General features: G+C 37.9%; 1 protein-coding gene across 1 annotated transcript in view; it reads left to right on the top strand.

Annotated features, from left to right (window-relative positions):
- The first annotated feature begins 869 nt into the window (after window positions 1-869).
- The window catches only part of ATRNL1 (attractin like 1), an 867795-nt gene continuing 853450 nt past the window's right edge, over window positions 870-15214 (top strand). The window contains exon 1 of the mRNA XM_028121803.2: window positions 870-1180. Within this exon, the coding sequence (XP_027977604.1) occupies window positions 870-1180 (311 nt within the window). The remainder of the gene's footprint in view (window positions 1181-15214) is intronic.

Below are 15214 nucleotides of genomic sequence, written 5' to 3'. Positions count from 1 at the left end.
TTTTGCTGAAGCTGCGAAGCCGGCCGGGTCAGCTCTCGTTGGTGGGGCTCAGGGGGCGCGTGGTGTGAGTGGGGCCGCGTCCCCCCCGCGCGCCGAGGGGAAGGGCGCCGCAGGCACGCGGGCCACACCTGGGGGGCCAGTCTCCCCTCAGCTCGCGGGCCGGGCTGGGTGGGCGCGCGCGAGGGAGTCCCCGGTCCCTGTCAGGGCGGGGCGAGACCACGGCGCTGGGCCTGTGGGGGGGGAGCGTGGGCAACGCGCGAGTGGGGGCGGGCGGCCCAACACACCGCGGGCTCCAGCCGCAGCCCTGGTGCCCGGCTGACGGCACGGGAGAGAAGATGGCTGCTGGGGGGCCGCTGGCCGCCTGCCGGGCCGTGCGGGGCTGAACCCCGCTTCCCGAATTCCCCTCCTGCGTTGGGCGCGCCCACCTCGGGGCTCCCGCGGGCCCCCGCCCTCCCTGGCGCGCGGGGCTGGAGCCGAGGCAGTTGGCGCGAGCCGCGGGCGAGGCGGGGCCGCGCGCGGGGTCCCCTCCCCCTCCCGCAGGTCCCCTCTGGAGCGCTCCGCGCCGCCCGCGCCGCCCGCTGTCCGCCTCCGGCTCGGCCCGGGGCGCCGCGGCGGTGGGCTCGGCTCGCTGAGGACAAGGTCGAGAGACCGAGAGGCGATGCCCGAGTGCGACTGGAGGCAGCCGAACGGAGGCGACGGCGACCGGGATCTGTCCTTCTTGACCGGGGAGCGGGACTGGGGCAGGCGCCAGTGAGGAGGCGGAGGAGAAGCGGCGGCGGCGCGGTTTTCTCTGGCCGAATTCTCCCCCCCCACCCCCCCGGAGCATCGCTGTCGGCGCTCGCGAGCGCAGCCCAGGGGCGCCGGAGAAGATGGAGCCGGGGGGCCGGGCCCGCATTGGCCCCCCGCAGCCGGCGGCCCCCGGGCTGTGGAGGGCTCGGCCGGCGGGCGGCGGCGGCGGCGGCGGCGGCGGTGGTGGTGGCGCCTCCTCTTGGCTGCTGGACGGGAACAGCTGGCTGCTGTGCTATGGCTTCCTCTACCTGGCCCTCTACGCGCAGGTGTCCCAGTCCAAGCCGTGCGAGAGGACCGGCTCCTGCTTCTCTGGCCGCTGTGTCAACTCCACCTGCCTCTGCGACCCGGGCTGGGTGGGGGACCAGTGCCAGCACTGCCAGGGCAGGTTCAAGTAAGTGTCTTCGCCGGACCCCGCACCTCAGCCCTGCCCCGCACTCGTCGCGCCCCCTCCCATCCTCCGCCCCCCACCCGCCCTCAACGCGGCCTCGGGTCCCCGGGGCTGGGAGTCGCCCTCAGCGCGCCCCCCCCTCCTTAAGCCCCGGCGCCGGGAGCACTCGGTCCCCCGCGGAGCCCTGACCACCGGGCACGCGAAGCCATCACGATGGTCCAGGTGTCCGCAGCGGCTTCTGGTCCCCCGCTTTTGAGAATTTCCATACTCAGTTACGGTGCCAAACACCATTTTTGTTAGGTCACTGTTTTTTAATCAAAAAATTATGCAAGTAGCTCATGAAATACTGGAACATTGCAAAACATTCAAACAACGTAGAAGTGTAAAGGTTCAAAGTTACGGTCTACCAGTACCTCCTACTCCCATCTTACTCCTCTCTTTAGAGGTAACCGCTGCGAACATTTTAGTTTATTTAGTATTATAACAGTGATCCTAAAAGTTTATGTTGGGTTTACTCTGTGCCAAACCCCGTTAAGCGCCCGACGTGGATTATCTCATTTGTTCCTCACAACGCTGTGAGTTCCTAGCTTTATTATGCTGAATTTGTAGAGAGAACTCGAGGCAATGAATTTAAGTCATTTGCCCAAGATTACACAGTACTAAGGGCTGACTTCTCCAAATCAGCTAGCTTAACTCTAGAGTGTTTACTTTTAGCCAATATACTATATTGAATTTGCTAGGACAATTTTAATTGAGAATACAAGAGTGACATAAAATGATGAAATAGCTAGACTTTTTAATGCGGTGAAGATAATGGATTTTTCGAACTGTTTATTTCACTATCATTTGTTGTGTGAGAGCATCACTTTGGTTTTTCTCTGAAGCTGAAGGCCCTAAGGAGTTTTCTTTACAACAGTAAATTTTAGATACTCTCCCCCTGTTGGCTAATGTTTATTACATTCCTGCCTGATATGAGAAGAAATGGGTGAGTTGGGGGGAGCAGCAAGGAAGGTAGTTGAGGTAGCCATCTGACAACTTGCAGATAACAGTCATTAAGTAAGTCAACTTCTTAGACTTCTAGATAGTGACTGTGAAATTTGCTGGCTGTTTCGTGGCTCTGAAATTACACTACGTAGATTACTGATAGTTATTGTCAGGATGATAGCAAAATCTAAGTGAAATATTTCAGGCTCTAAGGCAAAGGTAGGAAGTATGGTTCACCTTATTAATGGATTATAGGGAAGTGTCCTGGGAGTTTTAAATACAGCATATTTTCCTTTTATTTTTTTTTAAGTGTTGCTAGTTTAAACCATATCCCTTAAAACTCATTGTGAAACTGGTTTTTTTAAAGGGTACTTTTTTAATTTTAGGTAGATCCCACTGTTTAATTTACAGCAGGTTTTTGGAAGTGAAATCTTAAAATGAAGCTTCATGAAATTCATTTGTAGCAATAGATTGCAATGTTTTCTCGCTTCCTACTGTCACAAATTAGTATAATACTGTAGTTTCTTTGGATACTTTTTTTTTTAATTTGAAAGAGGTGCTAATTAAAAGTCTTAAAAAGTGTTTCAAGATAAGGAAAGATAATCTTACTGAATTGTGCTTCTTAGTAGCTGTTTTTACTTAAGTGTTTTGAAACTTTGGCTATGACGATTGCAGCCAGCCTTTTTATCAAGCAAGAATTTTGACCATATAAACTGGCAGCCAGCAATGAATAAAGCTGCATCATTTTTTTTTTTTTACATCTTTCTATAAATAGGAAGATAACTCAGTATATATGTGATTTAGGGATTTTGGCCTTTTTGTGGGTGGATTTGCTCTAATTTATCTAAAGAGGACAGAGATTGCTATGGTCCTGAGAAGCTCCTATCTACATTTTATAGTAGTGGAACTTGTTAATCCGCTAGATCAGCAGCCGGTAACCTCACTAGCAGATGTTGTCTCAGTTAGTAGGAAAGATCACAGGTCAAGTTAAACTAACTTAAATAACATAGGGAGATGGTGTTCATAAACATAATACATTAGTGACTGAAAGAGGAATAGCTTCTTAAATATAGTTAAATAACAGTTAACCCTGAATTAATCGTTGAATATAAATCATTTACTTGGAAACTGTTATTTCCTATGATTCATTGTACTCTATTGGTAAGTACTTTTTCATTTCATTGTGGAATACAAGCTATTAATTAGAGTAAATATAACTGGTACTACTCTGTGTTTTATGTATACTCTTATGGGTAAAACGTGGTATTTAATATTAAAAGGGAAGAATCTAGAAGAAAAGGATTCTTCCTGGTAAAGTATATGCTAAGCTAAAAAAGGTTTATTTGAGGATGGTGGCTTGTTTTATTCAGCAGTTGAAGTAATAACGTGGTGAGAAAGACTAACTGGAAATTCTCACTTCATTAATTATCTTGAAAATCTTTTACTAAGCTAAAGAATAGCAACCTAGCAAACAGATATCAAAAATGATCAATCTTGGTAAGCAGGTGTCAAAATTAATTGGCTGGTTCCATGGTAACTTAGTTTTTTTTCTACCGTGGGGATTTCACTAGGGAATAAGAGAATTCTTCAAATGGTTCTTTAGAATGGAAGATTGATGGTGGGCGGGGGGGGGGGGGGGGGCGGAATGCAGAAGCAAATACAGTACCACAGTGGTACTTTAGTTCTCTTAGCACTGATTCCAGCCTTCAGTTTCTGTTTGAAAAGAATAAAACACTTAGAATTATAAACCATTTCTCACATAGGTAAAAATGAATACTTATCTTTGGCTAAAACTAGGCTGAAAGGTTTGGGATTGAGAATCAGAGAGGACAGTGCCAATATGAAATATAATAATTAAGGATATAATATATGCTAATTTGAATTCTATTTACTTGAATTAGGCTAGTATAACATTAGTCTAGAAAACATTTTACTACAAGCTTTATTTAAATGAATGACGTTTTCTTTTCGAAACTAGTTCTTTAGATTATTTCTGTAGGGTAGTTGAGATTTATATTTATATGAATTTATATTTTGTGTTCAGACTTGGACATTTTCTTGCTAATGTGACTTAGGAACCTATGACTTCTCATTTGTAAGCAAAATAAACTAAATTAATGCTCTGATATTGGAAAATATCTCATATTGTGAATAATTTCTAAATGTAAGTTTATTAAAACATTTATTGAATATTTTTCTAAAATCATTTTTACATCTTATTATATGTTTAATGTATATAGATTTTTTTTTTTTAACTTCTTAGGTTAGTCAAATATGGATACCAAAATTTTCACATTTGTAAAAGAAGTATTCTATTTCTGGTGACAGCAAAATGAGGATATAATAATCAGGAATTTTATTGCTATTATAAACAGAAAGGGGCAGGGTTAAATATGTAAATATGTTTCCTTAGCTACTAGTAAAAAAGCACACATTAGGAATCCTTTCTATTAATAGTAGAAAAACTGTCAGTAACTATAAAGTTGCATTGAATGTTCCCTGACCTAAAGTCTCTTTCTTTCTTCATTTAATTTTTCAATGATTTTACCCATAAGTTTTTTTTAAGTTTTTATTTAAATTCCAGTTCATTAACATACAGTGTAATATTAGTTTCAGGTATACAATATAGTGATTCAGCACTTCCATACAACACCTGGTGCTCATTGCAATAAGTGCACTGCTTAATCCCCATCACCTATTTAACCCACCCCCTTCTGGTAACAGTCTTCTTTATTTTATTTTAATTGATTTTTTTTTTTTTTTTTTTTTTAGAGAGAGAGAAAGAGTGCATGGGGGGGCAGAGGGAGAGGGGGAGAGAGAATTTTTTTTGGAAGGTTTTATTTATTAGAGAGAGAGCACGAATGAGTGGGTATGGGGGTGGGTGGGGAGGGGCAGAGGGAGAGGTTCAAGCAGACTTCCTGCTGAGCAGGGATCCTGACTCTGGGCTCCATGCTAGGACCCTAGGATCATGACCCGAGCAGAAGGCAGATGCTTAGTCAACTGAGCCACCCAGGCACCCCAAAATAGAGAATCTTAAGCAGGCTCCATGCCCAGTGAGGAGCCCATCTTGGGGCTTGATCTCATGATCCTGAGATTTTGACCTGAGCTGAAATCAAGAGTCTGGTGCTTAACCCACTGAGCCATCCAGGTGCTGCAGTCTTCTCTATTTTAAAATAGGATTATAATGTGTAATTTATACCCATGGGTTCTTTTTATATTATTAAAACATAATTACACAGTAGAAATTTAAAATTAGAGTATTTCTTTTTTTTTTAATTTTATTTATTTGTCAGAGAGAGAGAGCATAAGCAGGGGGAGTGGCAGGCAGAGGGAGAAGCAGACTCCCTGCTGAGCAGGAAGCCCAGTGAGGGGCTCTATCCCAGGACCCTGGGATCATGACCTGAGCCGAAGGCAGACGCTTAACCAGCTGAGCCGCCCAGCCATCCCCAAATTAGAGTATTTCTAAGATCCTAAATTGATAAAGTAAGTTACTTTTAGTAGCATGGTTTTCAAAGATGTTATTTATTTATTTGAGAGAAAGAGAGTGAGCATGAGCAGGGGGAGGGGTAGAGGGAGAGGGAGAGGGACAAGCGGACTCCCCGCTGAGCATGGAGCCCATCCTGGGGCTTGAGATCCTGAGATCATGACCTGAGCTAACTGAGCCACCCAAGCGCCCCAGTAGCATGGTTTTCAAGAGCACCTATCCTTTAGCAGATTTGACTCTGCTCCTCCTTTTTTTCTGTACTGGTCTTTTAGGTTCTTGAAAGTGTCACATTTCTTTTGATTTTCGGGCATTTCATACATGCTGTACTTCCCTAAACCCTCTTTCCTATGTGGTCTTTTGCCTGACTGATTACTAAACATCTTTTAAATCTTTGCTTATACTAGTACCTAAAGGAGGCTTTTTTGACTTGTCGGCTATGTTACCCCTTATTATGTACTCTTACAGCACTCTTTTCCTTTTTAGTACTTTCAAAAGGAATTACTCAATCATTTTTTTTCATTATTTTTAAGACCTTTATTGAGGTATAGTTGACATGCAATGAACTGTAAATTTAAAACATTTTATCATACATATACACCTCTGAAACTATCACCACAATCAAGATCATAAAAATATCTGTCACACGCAAAAGTTCCATGTGTCCCTTTGTAAATACTGAGCTGCTTTCTGTCACTATAGATTTGTTGGATTTTCTAGAATTTTATGTGAATGGAATCATATTCTGTGTACTCCTTTTTGTCTGGCTTTATTCACACAGTTTATTCATTTTGAGATTCATTAATGATGTATCACGAGTTTATTCCTTTTAATTGCTGCACAGTATTCCAGTGTATGGATATACCACAATTTGTTTTTCACCCAGTGATTGATATTTGGCTATTCTTTGTGAAGTTGGTATGAACTTTTATGTGGAGGTCTTTATATGGACATATGCTTTTATTTATCTTGGGTAAATATGGAAGAATGGAATGGCTGGATCACATAGCGGATATATGTTTACCTTTTCAACAAACTGACAAACTGTTTTCCACAGTGGTTGTATTATTTACATTTCCACCAGCTGTGTATGAATGTTCTAGTTAGTTCACATTCTCACCAACACTTGGTACGTTCAGTCTTTAATTTTGGCAGTTCTAAGTGGTATGTAGTAGTATCTCGTGGTTTTAATTTGCATTTCTCTAATGATTAATGATGTTGAGCATCTTGTCATGTGCTTATTTGCCGTCTGTTTATCTTCTTGGTGAGGTAACTGTTCAGAACTTTTGCACATTAAAAAAAATTTTTTTTTCTTTCTTGTTATTGGTTTTTATGAGTTCTTTACATGTCTGGATACCAGTTCCTTTTTAGATATATCATTTGCAAATCTTTTTTCCCAGGCTGGGGCTTGTCTTTTCATTCTCTGAACAGTGTTTTCAAAGAACACACGTTTTAAATTTGATGAATTCCAGTTTATCTTTTTTTTTTTATGCATTTTACTTTTGGTGTTAGATCTAAGAAACCTTGGCCTAAGTCATAATTTCTCTTTAATTTTTTTTCTAGAAGTTTTGTAGTTTTAGATTTTACATTTAGGTTTATAGTCCATTTTGAGTTAATTTCTGCATATGTGAGAGGTATGGATCTCAATTCTTTTTCTTTTGCATATAGAAATTCAGCTGTTCAGGGCCATTTTAAAAAGACTATCCTTGGGGTGCCTGAGTGGCTCAGTTGGTTAAGTGTCTGACCCTTGATTTTTGGCTCAGGTCATGATCTCTGAGTCCTGGGATTGAGCCCCACACTGGGCTCTGCACTCAGCATGGAATCTGGTTGGGAGTCTCTCTCTCCCTCTGCTCTTCTCCTGGCTTGTGCACTCTCTAAAATAAATAAAATCTTAAAAAAAAATAAAACAAATAAAAAGACTGTTCTTTCTGTGAGAAGTCACTTTGTATCTTAGCCAAAACCAGTTGTTCATGTATTTGTGAGTGTATTTCCGAGCTCTATTCTGTTCCGTTGATCTCTTTGTCTAATTGTACATCAAGACAGTAATGTCTTGATTATTATAGCTTCATAAGTCTTGAAGTCAGCAAGTAGTAATTCCTTTAATTTTGTCCTTTTTAAAATTTTTCTGGATATTCGAGGTTCTTTGCATTTCCGTATGAATTTCAGAATCAACTTGCCAATTTCTACAAAAAAGCCTGCTGGGATTTTACTTGGGATTGTGTTGAAGCTATGGATGAATTTGGGGGACAGTTGATGCCTTATTAACACTGAGTTTTCTGACACATGAACATGATATATCTCCTTTTATTTAGGTCTTTTTTAATCTCTCAGCAGTATTTTAAAATTTTCTGTGAACAGATTTTATAATGCTTGTCAGGTTTTTCCCTAAATATTTCACATTTTCTGATGCTGTTGTACATTATATATTTTTTAATTTTAATTTCTGATTGTTGCTATTATATGGAAATACAGCTGTTTTTTATTAATCTTGTATCCTTCAGTCTTGCTAAACTCATTAGTTGTAGATTTCTGTAAATTTCTTATGATTTTTCTGAATAGATGATTATGTTGTTTGCAAATAAAAATACCTTTACTCCTTTCTTTGCAATCTGGATGCCTTTTCTTTTTCTTGCCTTATTTTACTGGCTGGAACCTCCATTGCAGTGATCTATACATGTGATGACAGTGGTCACTTATATGCTATTCATGATATAGGGGATAATATTTAATCTTTAAGCCAAAATGATGTTATCTGTAAGTTTTTTGTAAATCCCTTTTATTACAGTGAGGATGCTTTCTTTCTGTTCCTAGTTTGATAATAGTTTTTATTGGAGATGGATATTGGATTGTGTTTTTGCATGTGTTGAGATCATCATATCATTTTTCTGATTGTTCATTGTTATGAATTCTGTAGCATAGTTTTTAAATGTTAAACCAACATATTACATTCCTGAGATGAAGACCATCTGAAATGATATATTTTCTTTCTTTATATATTATTTGGATTTGGTTTATTAAAATTTTGCTTAGAATTTTTGTATATATGTTCATGAAGGATATTGGCCTGTACTTTTCATATAATATCTTTGTGCAGTTTTAGAATCAGGGTAATGCCAGCCTCATAGAATGAGTTGGGACCTTCCTGTTTAGTTTGCTGGAAGAGTTTGTGTAGAATTGGCATTATTTCTTCATTATGTGTTTGGTAGAATTCACCAGTGAAGCCCTTGAGGCTGGAATTTTCTTTAGCTCCAAATTCAATTTATTTAATATAAATTCATTTGATTTAGCATATTTAACTACAAGTTCAATCTATATACTATATATAGAATTTGTTAAAATATATTGGCCAGAATATTGTCCATCTTGGTAAACATTCCTTGTGCATGTGAAAAGAATGTGTGTGATGAGTGGAATGGTCTATAAATTTCAGTTAGGTTGAGTCGATTCATAGTTTTGTTCGTTTTCTAAAACGCTTTCTGATTTGTTCGTTTTCTAAAACCTTTCTGATTTTCTGTCTACTATTAGTTACTGAGAGAGAGATATTAAAATCTTCAATTATAATTTTGCATTTATCTATTTCTCCCTGCAGTCTTAGCTGTTTTGCTTCATGTATTTTGAAGCTCTGTTATTAAGTGCGTGAAATTTTATATCCTCTTGATAAATTGACCCCTTTTTTCATTATGAGATGACTATAGAAGATCCTTTTTTCATTCATGTCTTTGTACCTTTGTTGAAAATCCACTGGATATGTCTGTCTCTATATTTGTTTCTTGATTCTGTTCTATTCCTTTGATCCATGTGTCCTTTTGAAAGTCTCTTTTTTGACTATTGTAGCTTTGTAGTAAGTCTTGAAATTAGATAGTGAGATTCCTATAACTCTATTTTTATTTTTGAAAATTCATTTAGTTATTCTAATTCATTTGCTTTTCCACATTTTATAATCAATTTGTCAGTTCAAAAAAAAAATCCTGGGATTTTGCGTGGGATTTTGTTGACTAGAGATTGTTTTGGGAAGAACTGACATCTAAACAATACTGACTCCTCCAGTCTACCAACATGTTTTTTTCTTCATTTATTTAGGTTTTCATGGATTTCATGCATAAGTGTTTTGTATTTATATATATGGATCCTACATGTATTTTGTTAGATTTATACAAAACTAAATAGTTTATGTTCTTTGATGCTATTGTAATTGATATTATTTAATTTCGATTTCTATTTGTTCATCTTTATTATGTGGAAATACAATTGATTTTTGTATATTGACTTTGTATCCTGCCTGCAATGTTGCTAAACCCACTTAGTTTCAGTAGCTTTTCTTATAGATTCCTTGGGATTTTCTACATAGACAATTATGTTATCTGTGCATGGAGACAGTTATACTTCTTCCTTTGCAATTATATGCCCTTGATTTTTCTTCTTGTTGTATAGTACTGGCTAAGACCTTTAGCTTGATGTTAAATAAGAAAATAAGAGTGGATATCATTGCCTTCTTTCCAATCTTAGGTAGAAACATTCAGTTGTTAAGCATTAAGTATTTTGCTAAATGGCCTTTTTTAGGTAATTTTTTTGGTAATGGTAAATGCCGTTTATTAGGTTAAGGACATTCCTTACTATTCCTTATTTTGAGCATTTATCATGTATGGATATTAAATTTTATATCTTTTTTTCTGTATCTGCAGAGATGACCATTTGGTTTTTCTTTTTTTAGTTTGTTGATATTGGTGAATTAAATTGATTTTCAAGTGTTTAATCAGCCTTACATTCATGGGATAAACCCCACTTGGTCATAATATATTATACTTTTTATATATTGGTGGTTTTTTTTGCTGTAATTTTGTTGAGGATTTTTGCTTCTCTGTTCTCAAAAGATATTACTTTGTAATTTTCTTTTCTTGTAATGGCTTTGGTTTTCTTATCATTATAACACAAGCCCTATAAAATGAGTTAGAAAGTGCCCCCTCTTCTGTTTTCTGGAAGAATTTATGTAGAATTGGTATTACTTTTTTTCATCAATGTCAGTAAAATTCATCAGTGATGTCAACTGGGCCTGGCATTTTCTTTGTGGAAAGACTTGCAACTATGAATTCAACTTTTAAAATAGATAAAAGGACATTCATTTCCTTGATTTCTTTTTGAGTGTGTTTTGGTAGATTGTCTTAGAGGATTGGTCCATTTCATTTAAGTTTTCAAATTTGTGAGCATAACATTGTGTATAATATTCCCTTATTATCCTTTCAAAGTTTGTGGAGTCTTTTTTTTTTTTTTAAGATTTTATTTAATTGACATAGAGAGAGACAGCGAGAGAGGGAACACAAGCAGGGGGAGTGGGAAAGGGAGAAGCAGGCTTCCCGCCGAGCAGGGAGCCTGATGCGGGGCTCGATCCCAGGACCGTGAGATCATGACCTGAGCCGAAGGCGGACGCTTAACCAACTGAGCCACCCAGGCGCCCCAAGTCTGTGGAGTCTTAGAAGAAGATAGTAGGAAGGGAAAAATGAAGTGGGGGGAATCGGAGGTGGAGACGAACCATGACAGACTATGGACTTGAGAAACAGACTAAGGGTTCTAGAAGGGAGGGGTGGGTGGGGAGTTGGGTGAGCCTGGTGATGGGTATTAAAGAGGGCACGTATTGAATGGAGCACTGGGTGTTATACGCAAACAATGAATCATGGAACACTACATCAAAAACTGATGTAATGTATGGTCATTAACATAATAAAATTAAAAAAAACAATAAAGTCTGTGGAGTCTTTAGTAATATTTCTTCCATTTCTGATATTGGTAGCTTATATTTTCTTCTTTCTTGCTTAGTCTGGCTAGATATTTATTGATATTATTGATCTTTTCAAAGAATATGTTTGGTTTCATTGATTCCTGCTATTTTTTCTTTTGTTGTTTTCAGTTTCATTGATTGCTGCTTCCTTTGGTTTTAATTTTCTTTTCTTATTCTAATTTCTTAAGATGAAAAGTTCACATCATTAATTTGAGATGTTTCTTTCTTTCTAATAAAAGTGTTTTAATGTTATATATGTTCTTCTAAGCACTGCTTTAGCTGTATCTCACATATTGATATGTAGTACTTTCATTTTTATTCAGTTCAATATACTTTGTAATTTTCCTTTAGACATTCTCTTTGGCTTATGTAGAACAATTTTGTTTAACTTTAAAATATTTGGGGATTTACCAAAGATTTTTCTGTTATTTATTCCTAAAGTCCATTATGGACTTTAGAACATACCTTGTATGTAAAGAACATACCTTGTATGATTTCAGTTCTTACAAATTTGTTAAAACTTGTTTCTGGAAAAAATATGATGTATTGTAGTGAATATTAACATTTGCAATTGAAAATGTACATTCTTCTGTTGAGTGGAAGGTTATAGAAATCTCAATTAAGTCATGTGGGTTGTTGTAATTGTTCAGATATTGTTTATCCGTACAATATTCTGTCTAGTTGTGTTGATTAGTGTGAGAGGAATGTTGAAGTCTCTCACTGTAACAATGGATTTGTCCATCTCCTTCACTTCTGTCAGTTTTGCTTATGTTTCAAAGGTTTTTTGGTGGGTGCATATACAATTAGAACTGCTATGTTTTTTGGTGAACTGGCCCATTCATCATAATATCATTTCCTTCCTCTTTTTCTTTAGTAATTGTTTCTGTTTTAAAGTCTTTGATATTAATAGCTACTGTAATATATATATATACACACACATATATATGTATGTATTTCAGTCCAATCTAATCTCTTTTTGTTGGTTTTTTGAGGTTATTTACATTTAATGTATTTGGATATATTTTGGCATTCTATTTTAATTTGTAATTGGCCCTTTGAGTATATTTCTTTTTTTTTGAATTTAAATTCAATTAGCCAACATATAATACATCATTAGTTTTTGACATAATGTTCAGTGATTCATTAGTTGTGTATGACACCCAGTGCTCACACCATCACGTGCCCTCCTTAATGCTCATCACCCAGGTACCCCATCCCCCCACCCACCTCCCTTTCCACAATCCTCAGTTTGTTTCCTGGAGTCAAGAGTCTCTCATGGTTTGTCTTCCCATTCAATTTTCCCTCCCTTCCCCTATTGTCCTCTGCACTATTCTTTATATTCCACATGAGTGAAACCATATTATAATTGTCTTTCTCTGATTGAGTTATTTGGATATATGTCTTTGTATTATTTTTTAGTGGTTATGCTAGTATGCTAGTGATTACAATATGCATACCTAACTTTCTGTAATCTATTCAGTGTTATTATTTCTTTTTCAGGTAAAATTAAGTTTTAGAACCATGTTTGTCCATTTATCCATCTCCACTGACCTTTGCTATAATTGTCATATATATCACATCTACTTGTATGGCAAACCCCATTAGATAAAGTTATAAATTTTGCTTTCTTATGTATGTATGTATGTATTTATTTATTTGACAGAGAGAGAGGTAGTGAGAGAGGGAGCACAAACAGGGGGAGTGGGGGAGGGAGAAGCAGGCTCCCTGCTGAGCAGGGAGCCTGATGCGGGGCTTGATCCCAGGACACTGGGATTGTGACTTGAGCCGAAGGCAGATGCTTAACGACTGAGCCACCCAGGTGCCCCTAAATTTTGCTTTCAACAATATACATATTTTAAAGAACTTATGAGGAGAAAAATTGTCTTTTGTATTTTCTCAGATATGTACTCTTTCTTTTGCTCTTTGCTTATCTCTAGATAGAAATTTCCTTCTAGGGTCATTTCCCTTTAGTGTGAACCCCCTTTTTGTGGTCCATTTCTTTTCAAACATGACTTGCTGATGTATTTTCTTAAATTTTTTTTTGGCCTAACAATACCTTTATTTTGCCTAGTTTAGTGAGGGATATTTTTTACAGGTACAGAATCCTAGGTTTTCAATTCTTTTCTTTCAGCATTTTAAACAGGTTGCTCAATTTTTTTCTGGCCTTTCATGGTTTCTGATGGGAAGTCTGCAGTCATTCTAATTGTTTTTCTCCTATATATAATGTCATTTTTCTCTAGCTGCTTTCAAGATTTTTCTCCATTTTTTGTTTTAAGCAGTTTGAATTGTGATGTATCTGGATGTAGGTTTCTTTAAATCTACCATGGGTAGTAGGGTTTGCTGAGCTTTTTGAATTTATATTTATGTCTTTCACCAAAATGGGATTTTTTAAAAAAACATTATTTCCTTTAATATATTTGTACGCAGTAGTCTTTTTTGTTTCTTCTGGGACTTCAGTGATACTAATGTTAGATTTTTGATTTAGCTCTACAGGTTCTTGAGGTTCTGATCTTTATTCTTTCTTTTTTTTAATCTTTTCTCTTTTTTCAGATTGTATTATTTCTTTTGAACTATCATTAACTTCACTGACTGTTGCCTCTGTCATCTTCATTCTGCTTTTGAACCCATCCGGTCATTTTAAAATTTAAGATGTGGTATTTTTCACTCTTAACCTTTCCATTTTGTTCTTTTTGATGATTTTTCTTTCTTTGCTGAGAACTTCTCTCTTTTCATTTCATTATATTGTCTTTATCTTTGTCTCATTGAGTCTAGTTTTAATAGTTAATGTTTGATGATGCAAATTTTTGGATCTTAGGATTGACATCCATTGATTATCTTTTCTCTTGAGAAAATTGTGTATATTTTCCTAGTTCTTTGTATGTTGAGTGATTTTTGGATTTATTCTGGACATTGTGAAGGTTATCTTGCATAGGTTATGGGTCTTGTTATGTTCTGGGGAATGTTGATTTATTGATCTATCTATTTATTTGTTTATTTTTATTTAGTAAGCAACAAACCAGTTAGGTTCAAGTAGCAAATTCTCTGTCATGCTTCCTGAGGGCAGTGGTTCTAATCTCAGATCTGTTTTCAAAGCCATTGGATCTGAATGCACACATGACACTCAGGGATTATTCTGAGACTTGTGCAGTGTTTTAAGTTTTAATTCAGTTCTCAAAGCCTTCATTAAGTTGCTTTTGGGTCTGTTCCTCATATTAGCTGCTCAGTTTGAGTCTGAGTCTTATGTGGGTTCATAGGCAGAACTAGGGTATTTCCATCTTCAGCTTTCTGTTACTTGGGACACCTTGCATACTCTGATATGCAGGGGTACTTTTTCCCAGCCGTTCTTGCTGGAAAGACAGAATTTCTCCTTTAAGAGTCCATCTGTACATGTATGTGTTGCTGTCATTCTCAAGGTTTACCATCCTTTTCATTTGTATGGCCATTGTTTTAGTAAAGTCCTGAATTTTTCTCTACTGGGTTGTTGCAGTAGCTCTTTAATTTATTTCTCTGCTTCTAATTTTCCCCTTGCTATTCTCTTCTTTACTGCTACCAAAGTTTGCTTCCTAGAACACAAATTTGATCATATCTCTTCTTTGCCTGAGAGCTAGAGTATTTAAAGCAGCAACTCCTAAGTTTTCTGATGAATCTATTGTCATTCAAATTCTTGTTCTCTAGCTAATGTGTCATTTTCCTCTGGCTTTTTTTTCTTTTAAATTTTCAGAAATTTCATAATGATATATATGGGTATGGAATTCTTTGAGTTTATCTTTTTTTTCCCATCCCCCCACCCCCCCTCCCC

Source organism: Eumetopias jubatus, unplaced genomic scaffold, assembly GCF_037043125.1.
Source record: "Eumetopias jubatus isolate StellerSeaLion01/CBP00866 unplaced genomic scaffold, mEumJub1_p1.0 scaffold_17, whole genome shotgun sequence".
Lineage (NCBI taxonomy): Eukaryota > Metazoa > Chordata > Mammalia > Carnivora > Otariidae > Eumetopias > Eumetopias jubatus.
Note: the sequence above shows the minus strand (reverse complement) of the source record. Positions and strands in the feature narration are given on the sequence as shown.